The 24,565-nt window shown below is 44.8% G+C and overlaps 1 protein-coding gene across 1 annotated transcript in view; it reads right to left on the bottom strand.

The window, feature by feature from the left end:
- Positions 1–24,565, bottom strand: part of ROBO1 (roundabout guidance receptor 1) — a 434,821-nt gene that overhangs the window by 57,482 nt on the left and 352,774 nt on the right. Inside the window, exons 18-19 of the mRNA XM_066599140.1 lie at positions 14,542–14,739; positions 431–473 (exon numbers count right to left, since the gene is read on the bottom strand). Coding sequence (XP_066455237.1) covers positions 431–473; positions 14,542–14,739 — 241 coding nt within the window. The remainder of the gene's footprint in view (positions 1–430; positions 474–14,541; positions 14,740–24,565) is intronic.

Consider the following 24,565-nt stretch of genomic DNA (forward strand, 5'->3'; position numbering starts at 1 on the left):
TCAGATTCTCGCTGACCTACATCGCTTCTTCCGTGTGAATACACCCTGATACAATTCTGCTACTTTTTCATTCCTGGCTGAACTGCTCCCTCTGGTGGCCGCATAGAGTAGTACGGCCAACCAGCACAATGCGAATGACCTGGATGTTTAATTATGTGCACATAGTCAGTCTGCTAAATAAAGCCGTTTGCTGACAGATCCAATCGGTAACCCGCTGCTTGTACCACTTAATTAGGCCACCTATATGCCGCAAAAAAAATACTAAATAATCTATGAGGGAGCGCGGTGCGAGACGAATCTACAAAGAGAGACATGAACGAAGATTTAGAGCGTCTCCGTAAGAAGCGGCGCCTGCAGCTCATTGTTCACTGTAAAAACAGAATGACAGGAGATATGTAGACTTTTTGTCAGGAAATATATATTTTCTTACCTTCCCGCGCTGCTTACAGCCTCCCCGCCTCGCTGGTACGCCACTGGAAGGGGAGAAAAAAAGATAAAAATTACCGTTAGCGACCAAATTCGCCAATGATTCCATGATGGATAATGGTGATGTCTATCACTCATGGTTTTGGTCAATCAGCAGATGCTAATGTCCCATGTACTTATTGTAGTTAGCGCCGCATTGTCTATTCTTTCCCGAGAACCTGATAGCAGCAGTGATAAATCTTAAAGACGGAGGACTCAGCCGGCGAATGTGACAACTTGTTTTGATGCGAGATTGATGGCCAGGATTCTAGGGTGTCATTTTTAGCATAATGGATGGCTCGCTCTGCCCAAGGTCGGCTTGGAAGATTGTCAAGAATGGATTCCAAAGGAAGAGAGAAGTTGGGGGTTGAAGGAAGACGAAGAAAACTGTCGGATACTTTATATCAACTATTTCTCTTAGAATCTTAAAGCCGCCCTCCGATCTTGGACAAACCAAGATGGCGGCATCGTTGCTCTGGCTGCCTGCGCTGGGTACTGTATCGGTAGTCTAAGACACTACAAGCTGCTCTGATTGGCCGGTGCTGCTCACATGAGCGATGCAGGCGTACCAGAGTAGTGTGTAGCGTCTTGGACTACCGATACAGTACCCAGCGCAGGCAGTCGGAGGAGCGATGCCGCCATCTTGGTTTGTCCAGGATCGGAGGGCGGCTTTAAGATTCTAAAAGAAATAGTTGATATAAAGTATCCGACAGTTTTCTTTGTCTTCCTTCAACCCCCAACTTCTCTCCTCCTTTGGACAGAATGCCCCCTTTAGAGCCCCTTGTGCTTAAATAGGAAAAGGAGCAGTTCTTCTTACCTGTTCCCCACCACCACTACAATCCAGCTCTGTAGGTGTTTACAACAGATGATGTCATCAGAAGTCAGGTGACCACTGCAGTCAATCAGAGGCTTCAGCGTTATTGGTTGTTTTCCTGGCATCAGGACTCACGTCCTGATTGGCTGCAGTGGTCACTTGACTTCCAGTGAGAACAAGCACCGGGACTGCGGGGGGGCTGCAGCGCTGATTGCGGCAGCAGGGAACAGTATTTTAGCACAGCAGGCACTAAAGGGTGTGTCGTCTGATAAACGGACAACCACTTTAAAGAGTTTTTCCCGTCCCCAATTTTTAAAAATTGTCCCCTCAAGCTGTTTTCGCAGCGTTATTTTGCGTCCGCGTCACTCTATTTCAGTTTGCAGTGTTCCTGCCACTTTGCTACGGTCCGAGGCCTCCTGCCACTTTGCTATGGTCCGAGGCCTCCTGCCACTTCACTTTTGATTCTGCGCCGCAGGGTCAACCTCCATCAGCGGCAGCACTGGCTTCTATGCCACTGCTACTTCCGCCTTTCCCATATTGTCAAGCAACATCTTTGCCCCGCCCACAATACCCGGGAAGGATTGGCCATCTTGGCGCGTGCTCCGACAGCCTCATATACACTAGAGAATGGCGCATGTGCAGCACCCATTCCGGGCTGCGCATGCGCACTGATAGCGATGCAGCCAGAGACTCAGAACATCCGGCCAGGCAATGAGCGCTACATCATTGGTAACATCGTGAACCTTGCCCTGGCCGCAGGTAATAGGAAATACGTGAATGCATCCCCTATAGAGCTCGTGCATGCGGGGTTTCCGTTCTTCTGTTGCGTCATAAGAACGGAAAAATGGAACCAGAGTTTACCTTTTACTCCAATCACTCGCTTATTTTGTGCGTTATTGAGTGTTTTTTAAAAACTGAGGGTCTATCCTCAGGATAGTCCATACATAAGTGTTGGTGGGGTCTGACGCTCGAGCAACCCCGTCAACCAGCTGATTGAAGGGTCGTGGTGCTCCTTTAAGCACTGCAGCCTCTTCAATGTTTACATCGGAGCAAGATCGTGTTCGTACTCAGAGCGCCGTATTGTTCATAGTGGCTGCTCAGAGTACTGCGGCTCGTCCCATCAATGATGAGGGGTTGAATGGCCAGGATTGTAGGTTGGTCTGCACCTGGTTAGAGCAGAAGCCTGGATGTCAGCAAGACCTGACTTTTCCCGACATGGGACTACCATGCAGCCTTGGTCTCGGCTGCCATGTTTTTATTGCGGCCAAACCTCAGACCCTTTCATGACCGTCGTATAAGCATATATGGCAGGAAGCCTCAGGGAAGCAGCCGTCCATTTCTATTTTCACATTGTTGTCAATGGAGAAAGCCTTCTGTTGGTAGCCATTGTTCCATTTCACAGATCCATCCATCTATAATAGACACTCCCAATCAGCCTTTACGTATTTGTATATATTCTGGCCCCGCCCTGACTCGGCTTGTGTCATTTCTGTCTGTAACGGAGACCCCCAACTAGTACTGGTCTCCTCATATATGGAAGACCAACTTATGGACTCCCAATGCTCCTGTGACTGCGCCCTCTGCACCCACTATGCATAACAGGGCACTCGCTGGTACATAATGGGCACATAGCAGGCTATAATACAGCTCCATAATACAACAAAATGCGTGGGCCCCTATGCCAGTTATTGATATCAGCAAACAAATATACGATTGACTCCAAATTGTGACTCTCCAAAGAGACACTCCTTTATGGACTATAGTGATCTGATTGGATAACATGGAGGCATTTCCTCTGGCCGGCCAATCAGTCATTACGTATCTGTATATATTTTGGCCCGCCCTGACTCGGTGTGGGTCATTTCTGTCTGTAACGGTCACCCCCAACCATAATGCTTCATTCATAGTGCTGGTTATCTCATATGGGGAAGAGCGACCTTACGGCCCCCTAAGGCTCCTGAGCAGGGGTGTAACTATAATGGGTGCAGAGGATGTGGTCGCCCCTGAACCCAGGAGTCTTGGGGGCCCATATGGTCTCTTTTCCCCATATAAGGAGACTAGGACTATGAATGAAATGAATGAAGCATCATAGTTGGGGGGGTCTATAAGCTTCAAGTCACACCTCCGCTCTTGAGATCACGCTCTCTGCACCCACTATGGTTACACCCCTGCTTAGGGACTTTGCAAACCTATAGGCACTTCTTGTGCCACCATATGGCCAGGAATTGTATATTCTCCTTGAAGCTTGTAGGGCACAATGTCTGCATAATGTGGCACTACACATTGGCACATCGCACCCTACGGGCAGCCGTGCAACAAGGCTCCGTAATACAACTCATGGACCCCAATGCCTGATGTCAGTAGCCAATTTGACTCTGAATTTTGACTCTCCAAACAGACGCTTCTTGATGGACTAGGTAAAATCCAGAATGCGTTTGTATCCCGCAGACATTACCACGTACACAAAGCAATATGTCCGCCCTGCCGGCGCCTTCTCCAATCCTCCGTATTAAAAGCGAACAGCAATTCTATCACATCCATTCCAGCTTCAATATGGAGATTATCCTCCAAAACGATCCATCAAACATTAGGAACCTGTGAAATCTACGCCGCGGCGTTGTACCTGCAGCGAGACGAGGCGGCCGCGAACAAACAATGTGTCAACAGGATAGGACAATAGCGGCAACGGAGCCGAATTAACACCCAGCGGTCGTGTTGTGGGGTCTGGAATCCATTCCCGTAAATCAAGCCTCAAATGTAATCCACAATTTGCCTTTACAATCTATTGATTGTTCTTATAAATTAACCCTTTATTGTTTTAATAATCATTTGAAGTCCCCCTCCCCCCCTCCCCACTACAATTCATTATCGATTATTTGCATGCAATAGCGCCCCCTCCCCAAAGCCCCCGGGATTAGGAAAAGAGCTATTTTTAGGCATTGCATTCCATGAAAGAGTTAAAAAGGGATTAGCTGCACGGAAAATGCTGATGGAGTCTACAGCTATGCGTCTCCTGACTAGGAATATGTTTGAAAGACGTCAAATCGGGGGCCCTTTTTTAGAAGAATTCCAAGCTGGCAGCCTGCAAAGCAGAGATAACTGCCGGCCGTGATTACAATAACAGGATTAAAACTTAAGAGGCAGTGTTAAATCTGTCACCGAGGGATTGCCAATGAAGTGCCGCTCCGCCACCGGTGATGCCGGGCCCCAATCGCAAAATGCAGTCTTAGCAGAAATTTAAAAAAAAAATAAAAAAAATCATTTTTCTTCTAAATACCTGACGGAAAATTGCAATTGGCTTCGGAAATCTGTTTACAGTCGTACATGTAGATGGAAGTGCGGCGCCATCATATTCCTGCAGCCGAAGGTATTTACGCCTATTTCCTAATGGCCGGGATTTTATGGACATCATTATGGGGCATTCTCCTTTAAAATGTTTTTGGGATCAGCAATATTTTTCAAATAAGGGGACAGATTTTACTAATTAGTGGCATTACTTTACTCTAGAAGCAGAGGTGTAACTTGAAACTTCTGGGCCCCAATGCAACACATGTAACAGGGCCCCCAACTATAGTGCTTTATTCATAGCACTGGGCTCCCTATATGGAGAATAGAGGTCTTATGGGCCCCCTAAGGCTCCTGGGCCCGGGTGCAACCGCATCCCCTGCATCCCCTATAGTTACACCCCTGGCTACAAGGGCTTATGCCACAAACCGTTGGCACCAGGAAGGCCCTATGGCAAAGGTCCAACATGGGTCTGTAATACGGCTGCACTCATGAGCTCCAGTGCAAAAAAGTGTTTTCTAGGGTCTTAGGGCTCATCTATGGGAATGTTCAGACATGATGGATTTGCTCCAAAATCTCCGTCTTTGAGAGTCTATAAGATGGCATGATCAACAGAAGTTAAAGGGTGCATCTAAACAGGGAGAGGAGGAGATCTTTGGATGCCATGTAGATATATCTAGTTTAAGTCCTCTTTATGAACCAGATGCACCAAGAAAGGTTACTTGGAGGCTTCTTCTACCTATTTTTGAGTTGAGGAACTCAGGGTCTAGAGGGTGCGGAGGCTGCAGTCACATTCAGGCTCTGCAGCATAAGAGGATCCAATAGATCCCTCTGACCCATCGGTCTTATGAATAACACTTGATGGTTTTGGAACCCTAGAACACATTTCACATTGGGGCCCAGGAGCTTCAAATCACACCTCTGATTGGGCCAATTGGAATAGAGTGCACCAAAATGTTTATGCAAAGGATGTGTGGCCATTTAATGGTTACATAAGCATCCGCTATCTTTTGCTTTTAGGGCATATCAGGTGACTACAGATGTGTCCTCCTTCAACTTGGTCCTTAATTCAATATATTCCAAGATCCGTGGCATGAGACCACCAGCTTTTAATAAGAACATGATTTCAGGATATTCTGTCAGGAGATATCTATCCTATCTGTGTCTATTGTTGCCACCTAGTGGCTGTGACGTGAGTGGCAGCCGAGGGTTTTTGCCACAATGTCATGATAATGTATTGAATTGTTTTCATGAGACATTGGAGTCCTTACAGAGACCCTCTGGTCTGGAGAAAAAAAAAATCTGTCCTGGGTTCGGATGGGGCATATTACCTGTAGTGGATCTTCTCTGCCATCCCTCAATTCCATCAGTTTATTGCCCTGTTTTCGATGCAATCTTTAAACGCCCTGATCGCCCTGAAACCGCAGCAAACTTGGATGCAGCTTTTGCCGCGGCTACATGCACAGATATAGCCCTGTCAATGGGTATAATCAACGTGCGTCACTTCTTGACGCGAAAACAATCGGAGACGAGTTAGAATTCTGCACGTGTATTTTGCCCGTTGACAGGACCGGATCAGCTGCAATAACAGCGTAAAAAAGACAGGGATTGTACAGCGACCTTAAAGGTGGAAAATTCAGCGGTGACCGTGTGAACAGACCCTGATAGTCAGACAGCGCAAATGTAGACTAGACGATCTTAAAGTGCGCCAGATTTATCCCAGTGGCTCATGTTGGATGCTAAATCTGGCGTACCTTTACTAATAGGTGTATAAAGTCAATCTTCCTACCCCCTATTGTGCCTAGTTTCCGTCAAACATTGCGCTAAAATGTTGGTACAAATTGGACACAATTTTTGATACATTTAGACCATTTTCATAAAGCAAAACCCCTTTGTAGGAAAAAGTGTCCAAAAGTATCTAAAAGCTCATGATATATGTGTGCAAACCAAGTAGGCAGTTTTCTGCCACAATTTGCACCAAAACTGGGAGGTTGTTAATAATAAATCTGGACTCATATGTATTAAGTAGTTAGAAAGTTGTGGCTGCCATCTTGTCCCGCTGAAAACGGGACACTGAACCGTCGGAACGGACGACAGCAGAGAAGTTCAGCTACGGTCAATATTCTTCTTTCCCTCCGTTGGTCCTGAGATAGAGTATCATCCTGAAGCCGGAGGGTCGCTTCAACAAAATTGGAGCTGAGGTAGGTGGCCACAACTATGGCCGGCTTCAAAAAGTCAACTACCGCTGGACTGAACCTATTGTGTGGGGTGAAGTACTGACCTACGTAGCTCAACACCTGTAGGGACCCAATGGAATGGATACTAGGGACTGATTTGCAAACTATCCAACAGTAACACTGTCCCGACTGCCCCCAGCAACCAATCAGAGCTCAGCTTTCATCTTCCCACAGCAGTCTCATCAATGAAAGCTGAGCTCTGATTGGCTGTTAGGGGCCATCGGGACAGTCTTACTGCTACCCATGTAGATTCCACCCCAATATTCCTCGCATTTTCACTGCAGCAAATCCCAGAATATTCCAGAACAGAAGTACAAGCAGCATATCATCACAGAGCACATGCAAGACAGACACAAAGAAAGAAAGTGCAAATACAGTATATACCTGTTGGCGTGAAGGTAAAAGACGGGACTGAAAAATCAAAATAAAAAAAATTAAAAAGGTTATTAAGCTGAAGGAAGTAAGTGCACATCTCACATTAGTACATATCCAGCCACAAACGGTAAATCAGAGGTGGGCAGGCGGCCAGGCGGGTGACACGCGCGGCGCAGTGATTGCCGTCTGAGTGCCTCCCGGAGTGCGGAGCCGCCGCGGCTGTTAATTGTTAGTTCAATTTTTATTTCTCCTATGAATAATGGAGCGGCGGCTTAAGAGGGTTGTTTGTGGGGTGATAAATCTTGTGCTAATCGATACGGACTGCAGCAGCGGCGAGGCGAGCGTCCGCCGCACTAGAGGGGGGCGCGGATAAATAACAGTGAATGAGCTCCTATTTAGTACTCGGACTCCATTGCAGCTGGTAGATCCATCCGAACTGACACTATAGGAACAGGCTGCATTCTGGGGACCTAGGGGTGTATTCACGCAGGGGCGGGTTTATGCGCAATTTACGTGCGTTGCGAGAAATGCATTATTTTAAATGGGTGCATTTACAGGGGCGATTTTTCTCTTGCCGCAAAACTGTGAAATAGAAAAGTCGTCCGATTTTTGGGCAATTGTGTTGAGTCGCCTATTATTCCCTAAGGGAAGCAAAAAAATAAATCACAGTGCGCTCGCACGGAAATGCGGTTTTCATACAAGAGGGATGCGTTTTTTCTACTTGGAACATTGTAAGATTTTCACGCCCGTGCAGCGATGTGATACGTTTTTCCCACAAAATGCGCGGCAATCACGGGTAAAATTGCAGGTTTAAGGGCTTATTCCCACGAGCGGTATTCTTGCGCGGGTTTTGTGCGAATATGAAATCCATTCTTTTGAATGGACTTATTTACATGAGCAATTTTTTCCCTCTCAGCGAGGAAAAGGAACCGCAGTGCGTTCTATCTTTTGGCGCTGCCGCAGAACGCCTCGGCCATTGTTTTCAATGGAACCTCGAAAGACATCGCATGGCGCTCGCATACCGCACGATGTGCTTACAAGTGCGCTGCGACGTGTCCTATTGAAATCAATGGGAAACTATTGCAATCCTTTGACACGCTTGAAGCGTCCGTCTGAGGATCGCAATTTCACAGAAGTGATGCGAGGCGTCTTTTAATAAAAAACGTTTTACATATACGTGAAAAACGCACGTTGGCAAGCGCTATATCGGCCCGATATCGCACTCACCCACGTTTACACAGCCTGTGCGTCTTTACGATTGCCCACATGCGCCGTAAAATCACACGAAAGAAGAATAGCCGCAATCGAGTCCTGAGCCTAATCAGCATTGTCTCTTCCATTCACACGGGCGTTTCGACAGAAAAATACGCAGCGGCGCAGAAATCCTTCAGTCGGCAGAAATCCTCAGAATGACTACTAATGACTTTTAATGCGAGACAGCTGTCTTCTTTTCGGAGCGCCGGACGAAGGTAAACTCCCTCCCCCTCCCTTCTCTCTCAGCTCCCATAGGAGTCTGTGGGAGCCTCCAACGTTTTTCGGCGTTTTTCGGCTACGTCAAGACCTGTCTTTGACGTAGCATGAAAAATCGGTCGCCGATGTTCTATTTTTGGAGGCGCAATTTTTTAACGCACTTGAAAATCGCTCGTGTGAATGAAGGCATTGGAATCCGTTGCTTCACATTTGCGACTTTTGCACGCAGCTCCAACAGCTATATACGCTCGTGTGAATGAGGCCTTAGCTTGCATTCACACGGTTGAGAGACTCTCATCCCGACGTCTCACTTATAAACCTGCGGTTTTTCCTGCAAGTACGATGAGAAAAACGTATCGCCGTCCGTGCGATTTATCACACGTTGTTTCAATAGTAACAATAGAAAAATCGTATCGCATGAGACTCGCATTTACATATTGTTTTGCTCCCATAGAAACTAAATCCTGAACAGAATCGCCCCACGATCGGACGCGCCGCCATCTTTCTATTCCAGATCACGAATCCGAGAGAAAAATCACTCATGTGACTAAACACGGTGAAATTAATGTCATTTTTACGTGCGCATTCTGGCCATATCACTATTGGACGGAACTTGTGCGTGAGACTCTCCCGTGTAAATACCGCCTTATAGCGACCCTCTGAAGTCCCACGTAAATGGTTGTAATGTCGCTATCTATGTCAGCCGCTTGGTAGCAGTATTGGTGTTAGTATATCGCAGAGCAGCAGGGCTGGAATTCTGTGCAGAGTGATAAAGGGATTTCCAACCCTGAAACGCATTAAGAGTGTGGTCCTGCCGCATGCTGCGCTAAGCCATGCTGCACAACAGTTAGTCATTCGCGTTTATCAGTGCGCCCTCAACATTTAAGAGGTTTTCTGATAATAATTCACCCTTTAAATGCCACCACTTTCCAAAACTAAAGACGAACTGCAACAGTCATATGACCACTCAGCGGCAGCAGTAATATGACTACTCAGCGGCAGCAGTAATATGACCACTTAGTGGCAGCAGTCATTTGACCACACAGCGGCTGCAGTCATATGACCACACAGTGGCAGCAGTCATGTGACCACACAGCGGCTGCAGTCATATGACCACACAGTGGCAACAATAATATGACCATTCAGTGGCAGCAGTAATATGATCACTCAGTGGCAGCCTTCATTGTTCTTGTGAATGCTCAGCTAATCACTGGCCTCAGTCTGCATGTCTGTGCATGAATTGTATGTGGCAGCTGCAGTCATCTCACGGATCGGACCGTTGGACTCAGGGGGGCATTTTTTTTCTTTCTACTGCACTGTTATTTGCCCTTGTGCTGTACATTTGCACATTTTTTAATCTAGGGAAGCCCCTTGATCTAATAGTCTGTACAAAGGGCGTTCCTACGGTTATTTTACTAGAAATCAGCCTCATGCAACCTCTGATTTGTACAAAGCCGTAAGGCTAGGGTTACATGGCAACTTTGGCCACAACCGGGGTCCATGAATTGAATCTAGTTGCATTTTACCACTGGTTGTTGTGACGTTGTGAATGGCAAAAAATCCAACGGCGACATCATGGTAATCTGCAACTTGCACTGCGACCCCATTGAGTTCATGGGCAGTGCAATGTCCCAGTGCTGTATAATGATTGTGTAGCCCTAGCCTAATAGAGCGCCTATAGATTCCATGCTGCATAGAGCACCACATTGAGTCCTGGGAGCTCCATCATACCCATCATCTACACTTAGGAACATTTTTTTGTAACTGCCAGAAAACCCCTTTAAGACTACTAATGGGTTTAATATGTCTGAAATCGAAGAAAAGCTCACTGATGAAAATGTAAGGGGACTCCACCCAAAATCATTGGAATGCAGAAAAAGGGGGATAACAAACTTATTCTGTCACCAGGTTCATGAAGTTTGACTTGGAGCTGGGCTCTGAGTCATTGAGGCGGGCCGTTCTTGCCTTTGCTCACCCTCAGCATGCTGATTGATAGCTCTCTCCCCATACACAAAAGGGGAGAGGGCTGTTACATCATGATGTGGCAGGGAGAAGCTGGCACAGCCCACCTCCATGACTGGGAGCTCAGCTCCAAGTCAAACTGCATGAACCTGGTGACAGAATCCCTTTAACAGCTTCAAGATTCCCGGTTATTTCCTACATTTCACCAGATTCAACTTAATGGTAAATACATCGTTGGTGATTCTTATGGTAACCCATATTTTACCCCCAAATAGAAAATTTCACTCCATCAGTTGACTTTCTTTATGTTATAAGATACGGGGTGTCATTACTATGCCGATGATGATGATGTCACAGCTCACCAAGTATATAATATAATGGCATAGATTTGCCTGCAGACCTATGTAAAACCTTACATGCTTTGTCCAGTTATAAACTATTGATGGTCTATCCTCAGGATAAGTCATCAACAGTACATCGTCGCGGGTCCGTCACCTGGGACCGAATCGATCCAACTGTTCTCTGGGCCGGTGCACTTGTCCACCAATCTGATGTGTGCAAGAAGCAGACAGCTCGATTCCCACTGAAGTGGTACGACATGCAGGGTTCCCATTGATATGAATGAGAACTTGGCCTGCAGTACCAGTCCTGGCCACTGCATGATTCATCTCAGTGTACAAGCTGATCAGCAGAGATTCTCGGTGGCAGACCTGTGCCAATCTACTATTGTTGACCTATCTGGATGATAAGCCATCAATATTTTACTAGTGGACAACCCTTTTAAATCGAACACGGTGTTAATAGAGTGACATACATAGTTGAGTCAGTTTATTATGACCACCTCCTATTTTTGACGTTGGCAGCGCCTAGCCCATGAAGAAAGTGACATGTCATGGGCTGGCTTGGTGGGTATATGAGATGTGCGATAGGCTGTCTGTTCATATATCACTCGTTGTTGTCACGGGGAAAAGGGGCAATATATCAGAGTTGCAAGAAGGGATGATTATTGGCTTTCGGGTCAAGGTGGCAGTATTTCTCAAATAGGGTAGTTTTGTGAACACTCTATGCATGCTGCCACAGTGTATTGTGAGTAGACAAATGGCAACACTGGTAATAACCGACGCGGAAACTGCGGAGCACCATGTGCAATTGATGTAAGAGGTGAACATCAGCCATGAAGCCGCATGAGGGCCGACCAATGCCCCAGAATGGAGCAGCTCAGTGTGAAAATGAACCAGACGTGTGTCTGATACAACAGTTCAGCAAACCCTACTGTATATGGGCATCCAAAGCAGAAGGATGGTCAATACAGGCTTACGAAAGAGGTCCCTCAGAAGAAAATGCTGCAATTTGCATGGCAGTATCAGAATTGGACCACCACTGATTGGCAAAAAGTTGCCTTCTCGTATGAGACATGTTTTCTGCTTCATTAAATGGATGGACGTTGACCTGTCAGGCAAGAAGCATCAGAAAACAAACACCCTACAATCATTCCTGGAAGAACACAAGCTGGTGATGGCAGCGTTATGGTCTGGGCCCACTCATCCATGTGGAAGGCACTCTGAACCAATCCGGTTATGAATCCATCCTTGCAGATCCCGTACATCAATACATGCTGATTGTCTTCCCTGAGGCCAATGGGATTTTCCAGCAAGATAATGCAACATGTCACACAGCTAGAAATGTCCGACAATGGTTGGAAGAGCATGACCAAGACTTCCAAGTACTTCCCTGGCCCCCTAATTCTACAGATTTGAACCCAATTAAGCATCTGTGGGACCACTTTAATCATCGTGTTCTCTCTATGGATCCATCATGCACCCTCAAGCCACCGTTGGATGCACCGCACTCAGCATGGCTCCAGATACTTGAGACAGCCTACCAGCTCCTTATCGAGTCACTCCTAACCCATCTAACTGCTGTCCGTGCGGCACACGGCGGTTACTCTGGATATCAGCCAGTGGTCATAATAATGTGACTCAACTCTGCACATACACACATATTATACAAAACTGGTATACTAATAGCTGATGTGGGTGACCTCATCAATTATCATCACCTTTGGCCCCACTTATGGTCCCTCTTACATCTTCTTTAGTCTCCATCTGTTCTTTCCATTCAACTTTTTGTTGTAACTAAAGCCCTGGTTTTCTCCTCGGTACAATGTGGTGGATTTTTATCAATCTGCTCCCTAATTCCCAGCTTCTTTTTGCTTTACCATGCCAATGGTCCAAAAAAATAGGACAAAAACAAAACCCTCAAACAGCCTGCTGAGAAGCCGCCATAAATAGGGACAACTCCAACAACAATGAAGAGTCAAAAACGTTAATTTAAATTCACAGGACGCACCGTGTTGGGGAGGGGAACATAAAAGGTTGCAGTTATTACCTAGTTATTCCTCTTTGATCCAACTTCACACTGTAGCTTTTGGGAGGACGATAGGAAACCCTGACTAAGTGTCTTGTACGATGGCCAAAAAGAAACAATATAAAATTTCCTGACTAAGGGTCTTGTACGTGACGCTGTTGGTGTTAAGGTGTCATTGGGGGAAACCATCTACCCTTGCACATTATGGGGCGGGTTTACTAACACTATCTATAGTTACGGTATGCTGATTTTTAGGCTGGATTCCGCCTCTAAAAACTACAGTGGAAATCTGCAAATTTGTGGAAAGTAATGGGATGTGGATTTGCTGTGGAATTGGCGTGTATTCCGAGTCAAATCCATGGCAAAGTTCCACCACGTGACCATACCCTTAGACAGTGCAAACTTAAACTAGACAGTCTTTTAATGCCCCAGATTTATCACAGTGGCTTATGCTGGATGAAAAATCTGTCACATTATTAGACTGCCTAGCCTAACTCCATACCACCTATTTTGTTTACAAAAATTGTGCCAAAATTTGGTGCACTTTTTAGTGCACAGTGTTGCACATAGGCCACACCCCTTTCCCTTACAAAGCCACACCCCTCTTTGTTAGACAAGTTGTAAAAATCTGGCCCACTGTGGATTATCAAACATCTCCTTGATGGTGTGAAAGCAGCATTGACTGCTAACAGTCATCATCAGTTTCACTGGGGCCTCTCTGCTTAGACCGATATTTCATACACTGATCTAAGTGGCAAATGTATTAAGAAGTAACAGATGGACACCACAACCAGCTAAGAGCTGCAGTAGGTCTCTAAAATAACGTATGCCAGTTTCTGGTGTACATATTGCTAGAATTGGATGGGCCACACCCCCTACCGCTATTCCCTGCCTACTTTAAAAAAAAGTAGATGCTAGAGAAGTCAAAATTTTGGGACATGCACTGAAAAATTGGGACTTTTGTATGCCAGGAAACTGATAAACTCGTATACGGGCATAATAGATAGGTCTCATTATGTCTGCAAGCAACGTTTGGGTCAAGAAGAAGTGTGTGTGTGTGGGGGGGGGGGGTGCGTCAATCTGGCCGCCTCATCCTGAACGGAGCAAAGTCCAAGTCTAGTTACTAAGCTAGAATCCTGGCTCCATTAGTGCCTAAAAACTGGTAAACATGCCTTGCACATTTATTATGTGTTTTGCACACTTTTTGCAGTGACAGCTGGACACGGTTCAGCGGGACGTGTGTGGATTTATGAGAAGGGGCGAGGCTTCAGATGCATCAATGTGCCCTGATATTGCGCCAAATTTTACCATAAAATATTGGTAGAAAGTATATTAAATCGTAGGTGGAGGAAAATTACACAAAAGGGTCTAATTATGTGCCAAATCTATCATCCATCCTTAGCCCACCTTTTGACTGTGTCCCAGTATTTCTAGGGTTAAAAATCTTCAGTACGGAATAGCCTAAACTATTGAGCGGCGTAGCCCACACAGGAATATCCCCCAGTAGGTGCATCTAATATGGACCTCACAGCACCAGGCTTGTAATTACAGATCATCTTCGGATACCTTTCCGGATTCCGGCGTAGGTGCTGTTAAGTCCGCTGCGTTTCTTGCGATGCCGGTACAACCAGATGCTGAACACCATCAGAATGATCCAGCAAGCAGCACCAATCCCCGCAATAAAGGCCGGTTGTTTCACCACATCTGATATCTGCTGGGCGAGGCTCACTTGGTCACCTGGGGGGACGGGATTCCCAAATGAATCTATGGAAAAAAAGACAATTTTGTTGCATTTATCACAAATAGATACAACATATTTGTAGCAATATACACTGTATGTTACATGTGGCGCCATCTGCTGTTCAACTTATCTACTAAACTCGTTCACTTGAGGATAAACCATTATTGAATGTCCTTTTCACATCATGTCTATAGCCTAGAGCTTTACTGGAGGGTCAGAAGGGAGCAGTAAAGCCTTCTAATCATGACATGTTTTACATGTAACCCCATTGGTAATACTTGTACCAGTTTGAACATGCCACAGCTTTAAACCTTCAGATGAGACCTAGGTCTGTGAGATAACTGGTGCTCCTATCGTTAAGAGTTACTTATATATTACGGGTGATGTCTTTAACCCTTTAAAACACAGGAGGCCAATAGAATTTTTAAGTTTGCAGACACATGCTTGTCCATAACATATTCACTGAATGGACACTTTATTACAGACACCCATCTAATAGAGTATTGGACCTCCTTTGGCCTCCAGCAGTTCATCGTGATGTGCTTTCACGGGTATCAGAGGACTCAGGGTGTTCCAAGAAAACCTCCTCCACACCAACCATTACTGCACTTCCACCAGCTGACAGGAAGGGGTCATCGATTCATGCTGCTTGTACCAAATTCTGACCTCCCGTCAACACGGTGCAACAGAAATCTGAATCCATCTGGCCAGGGGATGTTCTTCCGCTGCTCAGTGATCCTATTTTTGTACTCTTTTGCCCCCTGGAGTCTTGTCAATCTATTTTTATGCTGTTATAGCCCATCTATGCTAAGGAACGATGAGTTCTACATTCAGACTTGTTAGTTAGCACTCCAGCAATGTATTCGGCTGTAATTTGCTTCATTGTGCCTGTTCTTCCGAACTATTCTTGACATCCTCCGCTGACCCCTTTCAGTGACGAGTTGTTTCCATCCTCTCTTGTTGGGTGTTATTCACACCATTCTTGGTATACTCTCCTCACCGTTACATGAGAAAACCCCACGTGGTTGGTAGTGACATCCTGGCCCCGGCTAGTCTAGCACCGATGACCGGACCTCGTTGGAAGCCACTCATATTGCTGGATTTTCCCATCTAATGTGGATTCACACTGCAACTGATCCATGAAAAACTTGTCACATGATCTTATGCTGCACTCCAGGGTCACAAGGATAATTTCCACGCAGCAAAGCTCCAATCAGCAAAGGCCCGGGGTCTCTAATACAGTGGGCTTTTCCCAGTCCCTGTTCCTGCAGTACGACTTCCACATGCAGTTCAGTTCCACAGCCTTTGTTCAGAGTTCAGACATTTCCATCGCTTGGAGCGAAACATATGTTAAGACATGAAAGCAAATTAACAGCCATGAAAACAGTGATAAACCATCTAAAACAACTGGTGATGAAACATCGGAAGTCTTTGAGCAGGAAGAATACGATGTCAGGCTTGTTATGAACAGACTTTCCTCTCTTCTTGTCAATATCATTCCAGAAATTCTTTGAACTGGTGCCTTGTTGTGTTGGCTTCCAGAAGCAAGTATCAGCCATGAAGTTAGGGTCTTAAAGGGACACAAAAGTAAAAGAAAACTGCATCTCCCTGGAAAACAGTCTTGTTCCCCTTCCCTACTCCCAGCTCCAATTTTTGAGAAAAGACCCACCTGAAGACCCAACCACTGAAGGTGAAACAATTGTTGGCCTGACAGCTGTTTCCACCAGCTCCTTCATATACATGAACATTTGGTTCAAGTGAGTGCATGTGTGTTTAGGGAGGTTAGCCATGACCAGATAGCTCTAGCTTATCTCCCATGTAACAAAATTTCTTTCCACTGACATCATCTTTCGGGTGGAAAGTTGAGTAGCCCTCATACACATTAGAGAGTCCATATCAGGTGAATAAGTATTAATATGTATGGGGATATTTAGGCTGTTTTCACTCTACTTGGGAGGAAACTTTCCACAGCAGACACCTTCCACCACTGCTCTGTCTTGGAGACCAAGCAATCAAGATTCTACTGCCTAAGCCAGTAGAAGTTGGCGATCAGTTGCAGTCACCTTTATCAGTTTAATTTCTTTAAAGGAAGTCTGTCACTCCTCTCCCCATCTACGAATCCTATCCACAGATAAAGAAACAACGACCAACCTATCTAAACGTTTGCCTTTATTCTGGGGAGCTCCATCCTCTTTTTTCAATGAGTGTGCCAAATGCTAATCAAGACTAAACCTCCGATGGGCTGTTTGGCACAGGTCTGCCTTTCTCCACCTCCTTTCACAATAACCCCAACCATTGTTATTTAGTTGATGTCTCCAGTTCAAGGGAGCTGGTAATGCCATATGCCCCAGACACTGCATGTGCGCCACACTTCTGGGAAAGGCACATGCCTAGTGACTTGCCCTGCTATCATTGCAAGCTCACTGACATTGCACTGGTCCGGATTCCTCTCCCTCCTTTTGCAATAAACTCAACCAGATTATTAATGATTGAAGTCTCCAGCTCAAGGATATATATATATATATATATGTGTGTGTATGTATACTCCACACATTACACATACGCCGGTCTCTGAGACTTGCTAAGCTGTAAACATAGAATCACTGAAGTCAATGCATATAGACCTTTCCCAGAAGATGGACCAGTGCAAGCCCACAATGACCCAATCAAACCATCCCTAAGCATGTACATCTCCTAGACATACGTGCATTCCTCCTACATGTGCAATGTCTGGAGCACATGGTATCTCCAGCTCCCGTGAGAAAGAGACATCAATCAATTAACAATGTGCGGGGTTATTACAACAGATGCAAAGGAAGCTGGCCAAATGCCGAGGACCGAACCGTCTGTTGGACGGGTCAGTTCAAATTAGCGTACAGTGTGCGGAGTGGAAAAAAAGTAGGATTTGGGGAACATGAAGTCAATGAAACTAAAAGCAAAAGTTATTAATAGGTTGGTCTTCATTTCCCCAATTCATAGATGGGAGGATATGGGTAACCAACTTCCTTGAAAGGGATTGTCCAGGGTTAGAAAAACATGGCTGCTTCCTTCAAAAGCAACGGCACCCTTGTCTATTGAAGTGAACGGGAGCTGAGCAGCACTACCAGACGTTACCCATGGGCAAGGGTGAGTTTAGACGAAAGCAGCCATGTTTTTTTTAAGCCTGGAAACTCCTTTAAGACTGTTTCATAAAGGATCTTACAGAAAGTTTGTAGACTAAGGTACTTTATCACTCTGTTTCGTCTCTTTAAGACCATATTATGTCTGTGCAGTGGATGATACAAGATGCATTCCTTCACGGCTTTAAAGCTAAGTAGATAAATTTAATGAGCGATGAATCAACCTCCCAATCTTCCTTAATACCTGATGATTGACAGATGAGACACAATAACCCCTGTTCCGTGTACCTTGCAACAATAACAATAAGTGCTTGTAAATCTGACTGTGGATATCACAGCATCCAACAAGCACTTAGCACTTGGCAGGAATGGTGAAACAATGCATTAAAGGGAAGCAACGGGCAATAAAAGTATTTGGGATCCAGTATACCGCGTGATGGACTTATTGCTTTTTACAACGGGAAGTGGAGATGGACAGAAACAATAGTAAATACATCACAAATTATAGCCCTTGGTCCGTACGCCTTATTTATCGATGTCTTACTCCATCTATTGCCTCGAATACCAACAAAAACAACTCCAACGGCATCAATGCCGTCATCCACGGTATAGCTACCACTCAGATCTGCCAGGGGTTGGTGTTCTGCTATTGGCTCTTTTGTGGTCTTGATAATTATGGGTTGCAGTGGTCATTCTTGAGACATTTCTCTATTTTTGAGGCCTCGTGTTTGTTTCTATAGACTGACGTTTAAGTCATTGCAAAGAATACTTTTTCGATATCTGTATTCCACACAGAGTTAAATTTGTATTTGCTAAGCTCTTTAGGATGGGGATACAGATGGGAGCGATGGTAAAGTAGAAGTAGTGCTTTATCAAGGCTTACTGCGGTAAGATGGCTATAGAAGGTGCTGAGGCTTCTGAACTCTCATACACAAGATGTTTGGTGGTATCCTGGTTTGTAGGATGGTTGGAGAGAACCTGATAAAAAGGAAGGCTGGAGGGGCGCGGGTATATAGGATCTCTGGAGGCTTCAGTATTCAGAGGAATTGGAGGAATTCTACTATATAGGATGACTGGATTGACTCTGGTATATAGGATGATAGAGAACACCTGGAGGGATCTGATACATAGAAAAGTTAAAGCAGGCCTAGAAGAACCTGGTGCAGAGGGTGGTGGAAGAGAACCTGGTATATAGGATGGTTGAATGAATTACATAGGATGGTTGGAGGGATCCTGGGATAGAGGATGGTTAGAGAGAATCTGGAGAGATCTGGTACATAGAATGGTTGGATGAACTCTGGAACATATGACGGTTGGAGGGACCTGGTACTTGCAATGGCAAGAGAGAACTCGGAGGGACATAGCAGCATAGTTGGATGACTCTTCGTACAAAGGATAGTTATAGGGACCCTGGTACATAGAATGGTTGAAGGGACCCTGGTACATAGGATGGTTTGATGAACCTCGGTACACAGGATAGCTGGGTGAATGCTGGTACATAGGATGCTTGAAAAGACCGTAGTACATAGAATGGTTGAAGGGTTCCTGGTACATAGGATAGTTGGATGAACTTCGGTACATAGAAAAGTTGGATACATGCTGGTACATAAAATGCTTGAAAGGACCATAGTACATACGATGATTGGATAAATGCTGTAACATAGAAAGCTTGAAAGGACCATAGTACATAGAATGGTTGGATGGACCCTAGTACATAGGATGGTTGGATGGACCCTGGTACACAAGACATTTGGTGGGACTCTGGATTGTAGAATGGTCGAAGAGAACCCAGTAAATAGGAAGACTGAAGAGACTGTGATACTCTTTGGAGGGACTTTGGTACAAAGAATGGTTGGAGGGACCCTGGTACATAGAATGGTTGGCATGCTTGGAGGCATTGGATGTACACTCTAAGATGTGCACCCTGACATGCATCCAGGTGACTGCAGCCACTTTCTGGTGATCTTCACACGTTTTATTTCTACACTGTGCAGTATTTTGCTTTTTTGAGCCAAGAAATCCCTGGATAGGCTTAGAATCACCTGCTCTGATGACGGAAAGTTTTACATCTGTGATCCTGTGAGCTTTCCAGAGACGAACAGTCCATGAAACAGGTCAGCATTCTGCAGGCTAATACCCCGACGGCTCTATCTGCCAGGTTTTACTGATTTCACAGTTCTTTGCACGCGGTTGTGTGGAGGTGGATCAGGTTTTATGAGGGTGGTTGTTTAAGGTTCTAGTATCGTGCCAGCTGGGCTTATCCATATAAACTGTACCGTGACTAATGAATTTAGGTCGCCACTCTATATCTCTTACTTTACCCGAGCACAGCTGACACTGGGCTGAAATATAAAAAGTGGAACAGAGTTCTAATTTTAAGACAACAGAATTTACTTCTTAATTCCGAAGGCTTTATATAGTTTAAGTTGTTGAAATTGCACTAAGAACGATGCAGGAGTTTGGCAAACTTTCTTTAGAAAGTATGGCGGAAACACATAACTGGGGCGGATATTTTTTCAACTTGAAGGTCCCAGTTCAATGATGGTCAGCAGATCTTGAAAGCGGTGAGGAATCCATATATAACAGATTGGCTGAGATAAATCATATATAGTCATGTACTGTATGGGTGCAGCCACTGGAGGGTTTTGCCATATAGGCTCTGTTAAAGGTAGAGTCAAAGACCATAACTGGGGCTGCTTCACACACCTCATGGTGAGTTGTGACGCAGTTGGAGAAGAATGTATTGCAAGTGGTAGTATTGGCTGCAATGGCTGAATGAGACTGGAATCTGCAAGTGTCATTGACATTGGTCTTTTGGATTAGTGGTTGGGTCCGGCAAGTGAATATTGCTAAAACCATGGATCCTGGTATGCTGTGAAATGTAACCCACCAGCCTGGCCTCTTGCCTGAATCAACCATGGACTAGTTGGGATTGCTGGTACTTCAGAGAAACCTCTACCTGGCCCATTCCTGAATAACTGGAGGGTTGCGGACCGCTACCTCAAGAGACTGAACTTCATGCAAGTGATCAGAGACTGGGTAGAAACTAGAGATGAGCGAGTATACTCGCTAAGGCCCATTACTCGAGCGAGTAGTGCCTTAGCCGAGTATCTCCCCGCTCGTCTCTAAAGATTCGGGGGCCGGCGCAGGTGACAGGTGAGTTGCGGCAGGGAGCGGGGGGGAGAGAGGGAGAGACAGATCTCCCCTCTGTTCCTCCCCGCTCTCCCCCGCCGCTCCCCGCCCCCCCCCCCCAGCCCCCGAATCTTTAGAGACGAGCGAGGAGTTACTCGGATAAGGCACTACTCGCTCGAGTAATGTGCCTTAGCTCATCTCTAGTATAAACCCATTGCCCTGTTTGCTTTTAGTTGAAATAAGCTGCCCAGAGGAATTAACAGAGTCTGTAATCTGAGTGCCCTATTAGGAGACTTTAACCACCAAGCTGAGTGTATCTACTGAGGTTATAATTACCATATCATAACTGTCAAGTTTTCTATTTTAAAGACTCCATAAGTACCAAGAATGTGCCCATTATGACTGCAACTATTAAAGGGAACCCATCATCCACTTTAAGCACAAGAAACTAAGCTATGGCACCTAAACTTTAGGTGATGTAGAGTCCGGAGAGCGTTGTCTCGTAATCAGCCAGTTCTCCATTTCTGGGGTGTTCCTCGGAGAAGTCAGCATGCACAGAACAGGGGTGACTCGTTTCTTAAGGCTGTGTATGCACATTCCCATTCATCTCTATGTGAGTGCACACACGGCCTTCTGAAAAGAGTCAAGATTTTGTTTGTGTGCTCAGTTTGCTGGAAGACACCGCAGGAATGGGGGAGAGGGGGAGTAATTAACCCTCCCAGCAGTTTAAGACAAGCTCCATATGTTCTGATGGAAAAGGACATTACAGTTTTGGACGAACCAAGCTTGTTCTAATTTAAATGGCCATAGATTCTTGGATTTAAAATGACACTGGGTGTTCATAGTCCTTACAGAACCGGAGCTACAGCCATTTGAAGTTTAGTAGGGAATACTGAATTTGCAGTTGTCAGTTTTCAGGCAGTGTGTGGAGAGAAGGAAGGAAGGAGGAGGGGGATAAAGCAGGCAGCAGAGAAGATTTGTGATTCTTCTATATATCCCCCCTGTCTCAGGGAAGGTGGAGACATACATTTTTGTTCATATTATCACTTCTCCCATCAACCAGAAAGCATACTTGCTCTCTGATTGTCCCATACAGGGTTCTCCCCCCAACATAAGTGAAATGATACGGACTTTGCTGATCTAATCACTCCTCTACACTGTTTAACCCTACAGATGCTGCAGCCATTGCTGACCATGGCGTCTAAAGGTTTTTTACTGAAAAGAAAAATTAAAACCTTTTCCCCCCTACACAAGGCTTTAAATATTGTAAAAATAAAACGAATAAAAAAAACCCACACATATTGGTATCACTACATCAGTAACAACCCATACTATAAAATATTACATTCTTTACTCGTCACAGTAAATTCTGTATAAAAAAAATGCCAAAAAAGCTGATTCCTGATCATCATATTTCCTCAAAACAGGAATAAAAAAGTAAGTGAGAAATCAAATATGCCTCAAAATAGTACCAATAAAAACTACAAGTTGTCCCACAAAAGGCCTGACATAGCTCTGTCGACTAAAATATATGAATCTCTGATCCTGCAATGGGGCGCCACACAAAAATACATTTTGTAAGAAGAAAAAAAAGTATTTGCATTGCGCAAAAGTAATTAAAAAAACCTCTATAAATTTAGTGTTGTGATCATAATGACCCGTGGAATACAAGTGATATAGTATTTATACCACACTGTGAACGCCATACAAAAAACAATCCCGAAAGACAGTTGTGAAATAGCTTTTTTTTCTATTGCCCCCAGCATAAAAAAAAGAATAAAAGTAATTCAATATATTAGTTGTACCCAAAATTGGTTTGAATTTGAGCCGATACCGTAGCATTGTGCGCCACATGGCACAGTACTAAAGGGTTTGATGAACTAAATAATAATCAAATGTGTATTTTACGTTAATCACTAAGCTAAATTATTCCGATGCCATATGATATAATGCTGGCATGTAGAATATAAAACTGTATAATACAGTATAGATATGGCACAGTATAATACAGAGCAGTGTAATCCAGTATCACTAGAGCAGAGATGGCAAAATAAATGTAACTATTACAAAACTTCTAAAGTAAATTGGATGAGTGAAAGTTATCAGTGCTTCTCTGCCACCCGGTGGTGAAAAGTTAAACTGCAACATAGAGCATTTTGCTTTTTCATTTCCGGCCCAGGATTTTGGGATGGGTGCAATAACATCTGCAGGCCAATTCTTTTAGCAATCCTTTTCCCTAGCATTTCTGCTAAGCATCTGGATATTAACATGTTACTTTCATTATGTTAAAGAAAATGAAAATAGACCAAAATGAAATGAGTGGCGCTCACATACGACAACTCACTTATACTATGAGATCAAGACTGTTAAAAATGTGGCACCAAAGAGACTTCAAACTCTTGTGCCATTTCTCATTAACTAGAAACTCATTCTGCTGTTTAATCTCTACGGCTGGAGACGCATTTCACCGAGTCCAAGACACAAACAAGGAGTGCAAAGTATTTAAGTAGAGAAAATGGGGAAGGAAAGTTCTTTTACTGTTAGAGAGACGGACACAAAAGCAAACTGACAGGAACACCATTCAGGTTAAAAGGTTTATACTAATATAAAGGAGATGTATGTTGAGGATCGAAGCAGGACCTCCTGCACTCCAGTCAGTAGCTCTCACTACTGAGTCATCCAGCCTTTGGACAAGTACCTCTGCATGACTCTAGCCTTGTTCTATGTTCCCTGCTAATCTAGACCCTGCCTCCTGGTCCTGACCCTATCTCTGTTTCTTAATTAGGTTCCTTATAAAAGCCTGACCCTGCCACTGCACCAGCATGTGATTATTGTGCTTGTTAGATATAGCAGACAGCTCTGCCTGGTCTGTTATCTAGGTTTGCATTTATTTTGCTCCAGCATCTCTGGAGTTAACACTTCCTGACTCCTCCATCCAGCTGGAGGCTGTTTGCCAATCACTCCACTATATAGCTTTGCCAGTTCTGGTATCTAGTGCTTCTAGGTTGCTGCTATTCCTATGACGGCTTGTGACTGCTGCTCCTGTGGCAACATATCTCCAGTCTGCAACGGCTCACATCCTCGGTTCCAGTTCCTGCTTGGTACGACCTGTTCCTGTTATAGGTCTTTGACAGGGTAATTTAGCGGCCAGGTTCCTGCTCAGGGCCGTCCTTGTCAGGACGATTGCTCCGCTTATGTAAAGGCCCCTTTAGACACAACGATTATCACTCTAAATTCGCTCAAAAGCCATCTTTTAAGGGATAATCGTTGTGTGTAAATGTGCCCATCTTTCACTTTTCTGCCGAACAATGAATTTCAGTTTGGCATGAAATCCATTGTTTGTCAGAGCAGCTGATAAGAAGGACCACACGCATTGTCTCAGCTGTTAGCCCCGTGGCAGAACAAAGAGAATTTATTCAGAGAACAACAGGTGGTCTGTTCTCTGAATACAGCTCCTGGTGGCTCACACACTACTAATTGGTACTAATAGGCATAAAAGTAGTAGTTTATGCAAAATGATCATTCTAAAGCTATCTTTTAAGCGATCATCTTTGTGTGTAAATGCACCTTTAAATAAGGACTTGCTACTCCTCACCAG

The sequence above is a fragment of the Eleutherodactylus coqui genome, chromosome 4, assembly GCF_035609145.1.
Source record: "Eleutherodactylus coqui strain aEleCoq1 chromosome 4, aEleCoq1.hap1, whole genome shotgun sequence".
In the NCBI taxonomy this organism is placed as follows: Eukaryota; Metazoa; Chordata; class Amphibia; order Anura; family Eleutherodactylidae; genus Eleutherodactylus; species Eleutherodactylus coqui.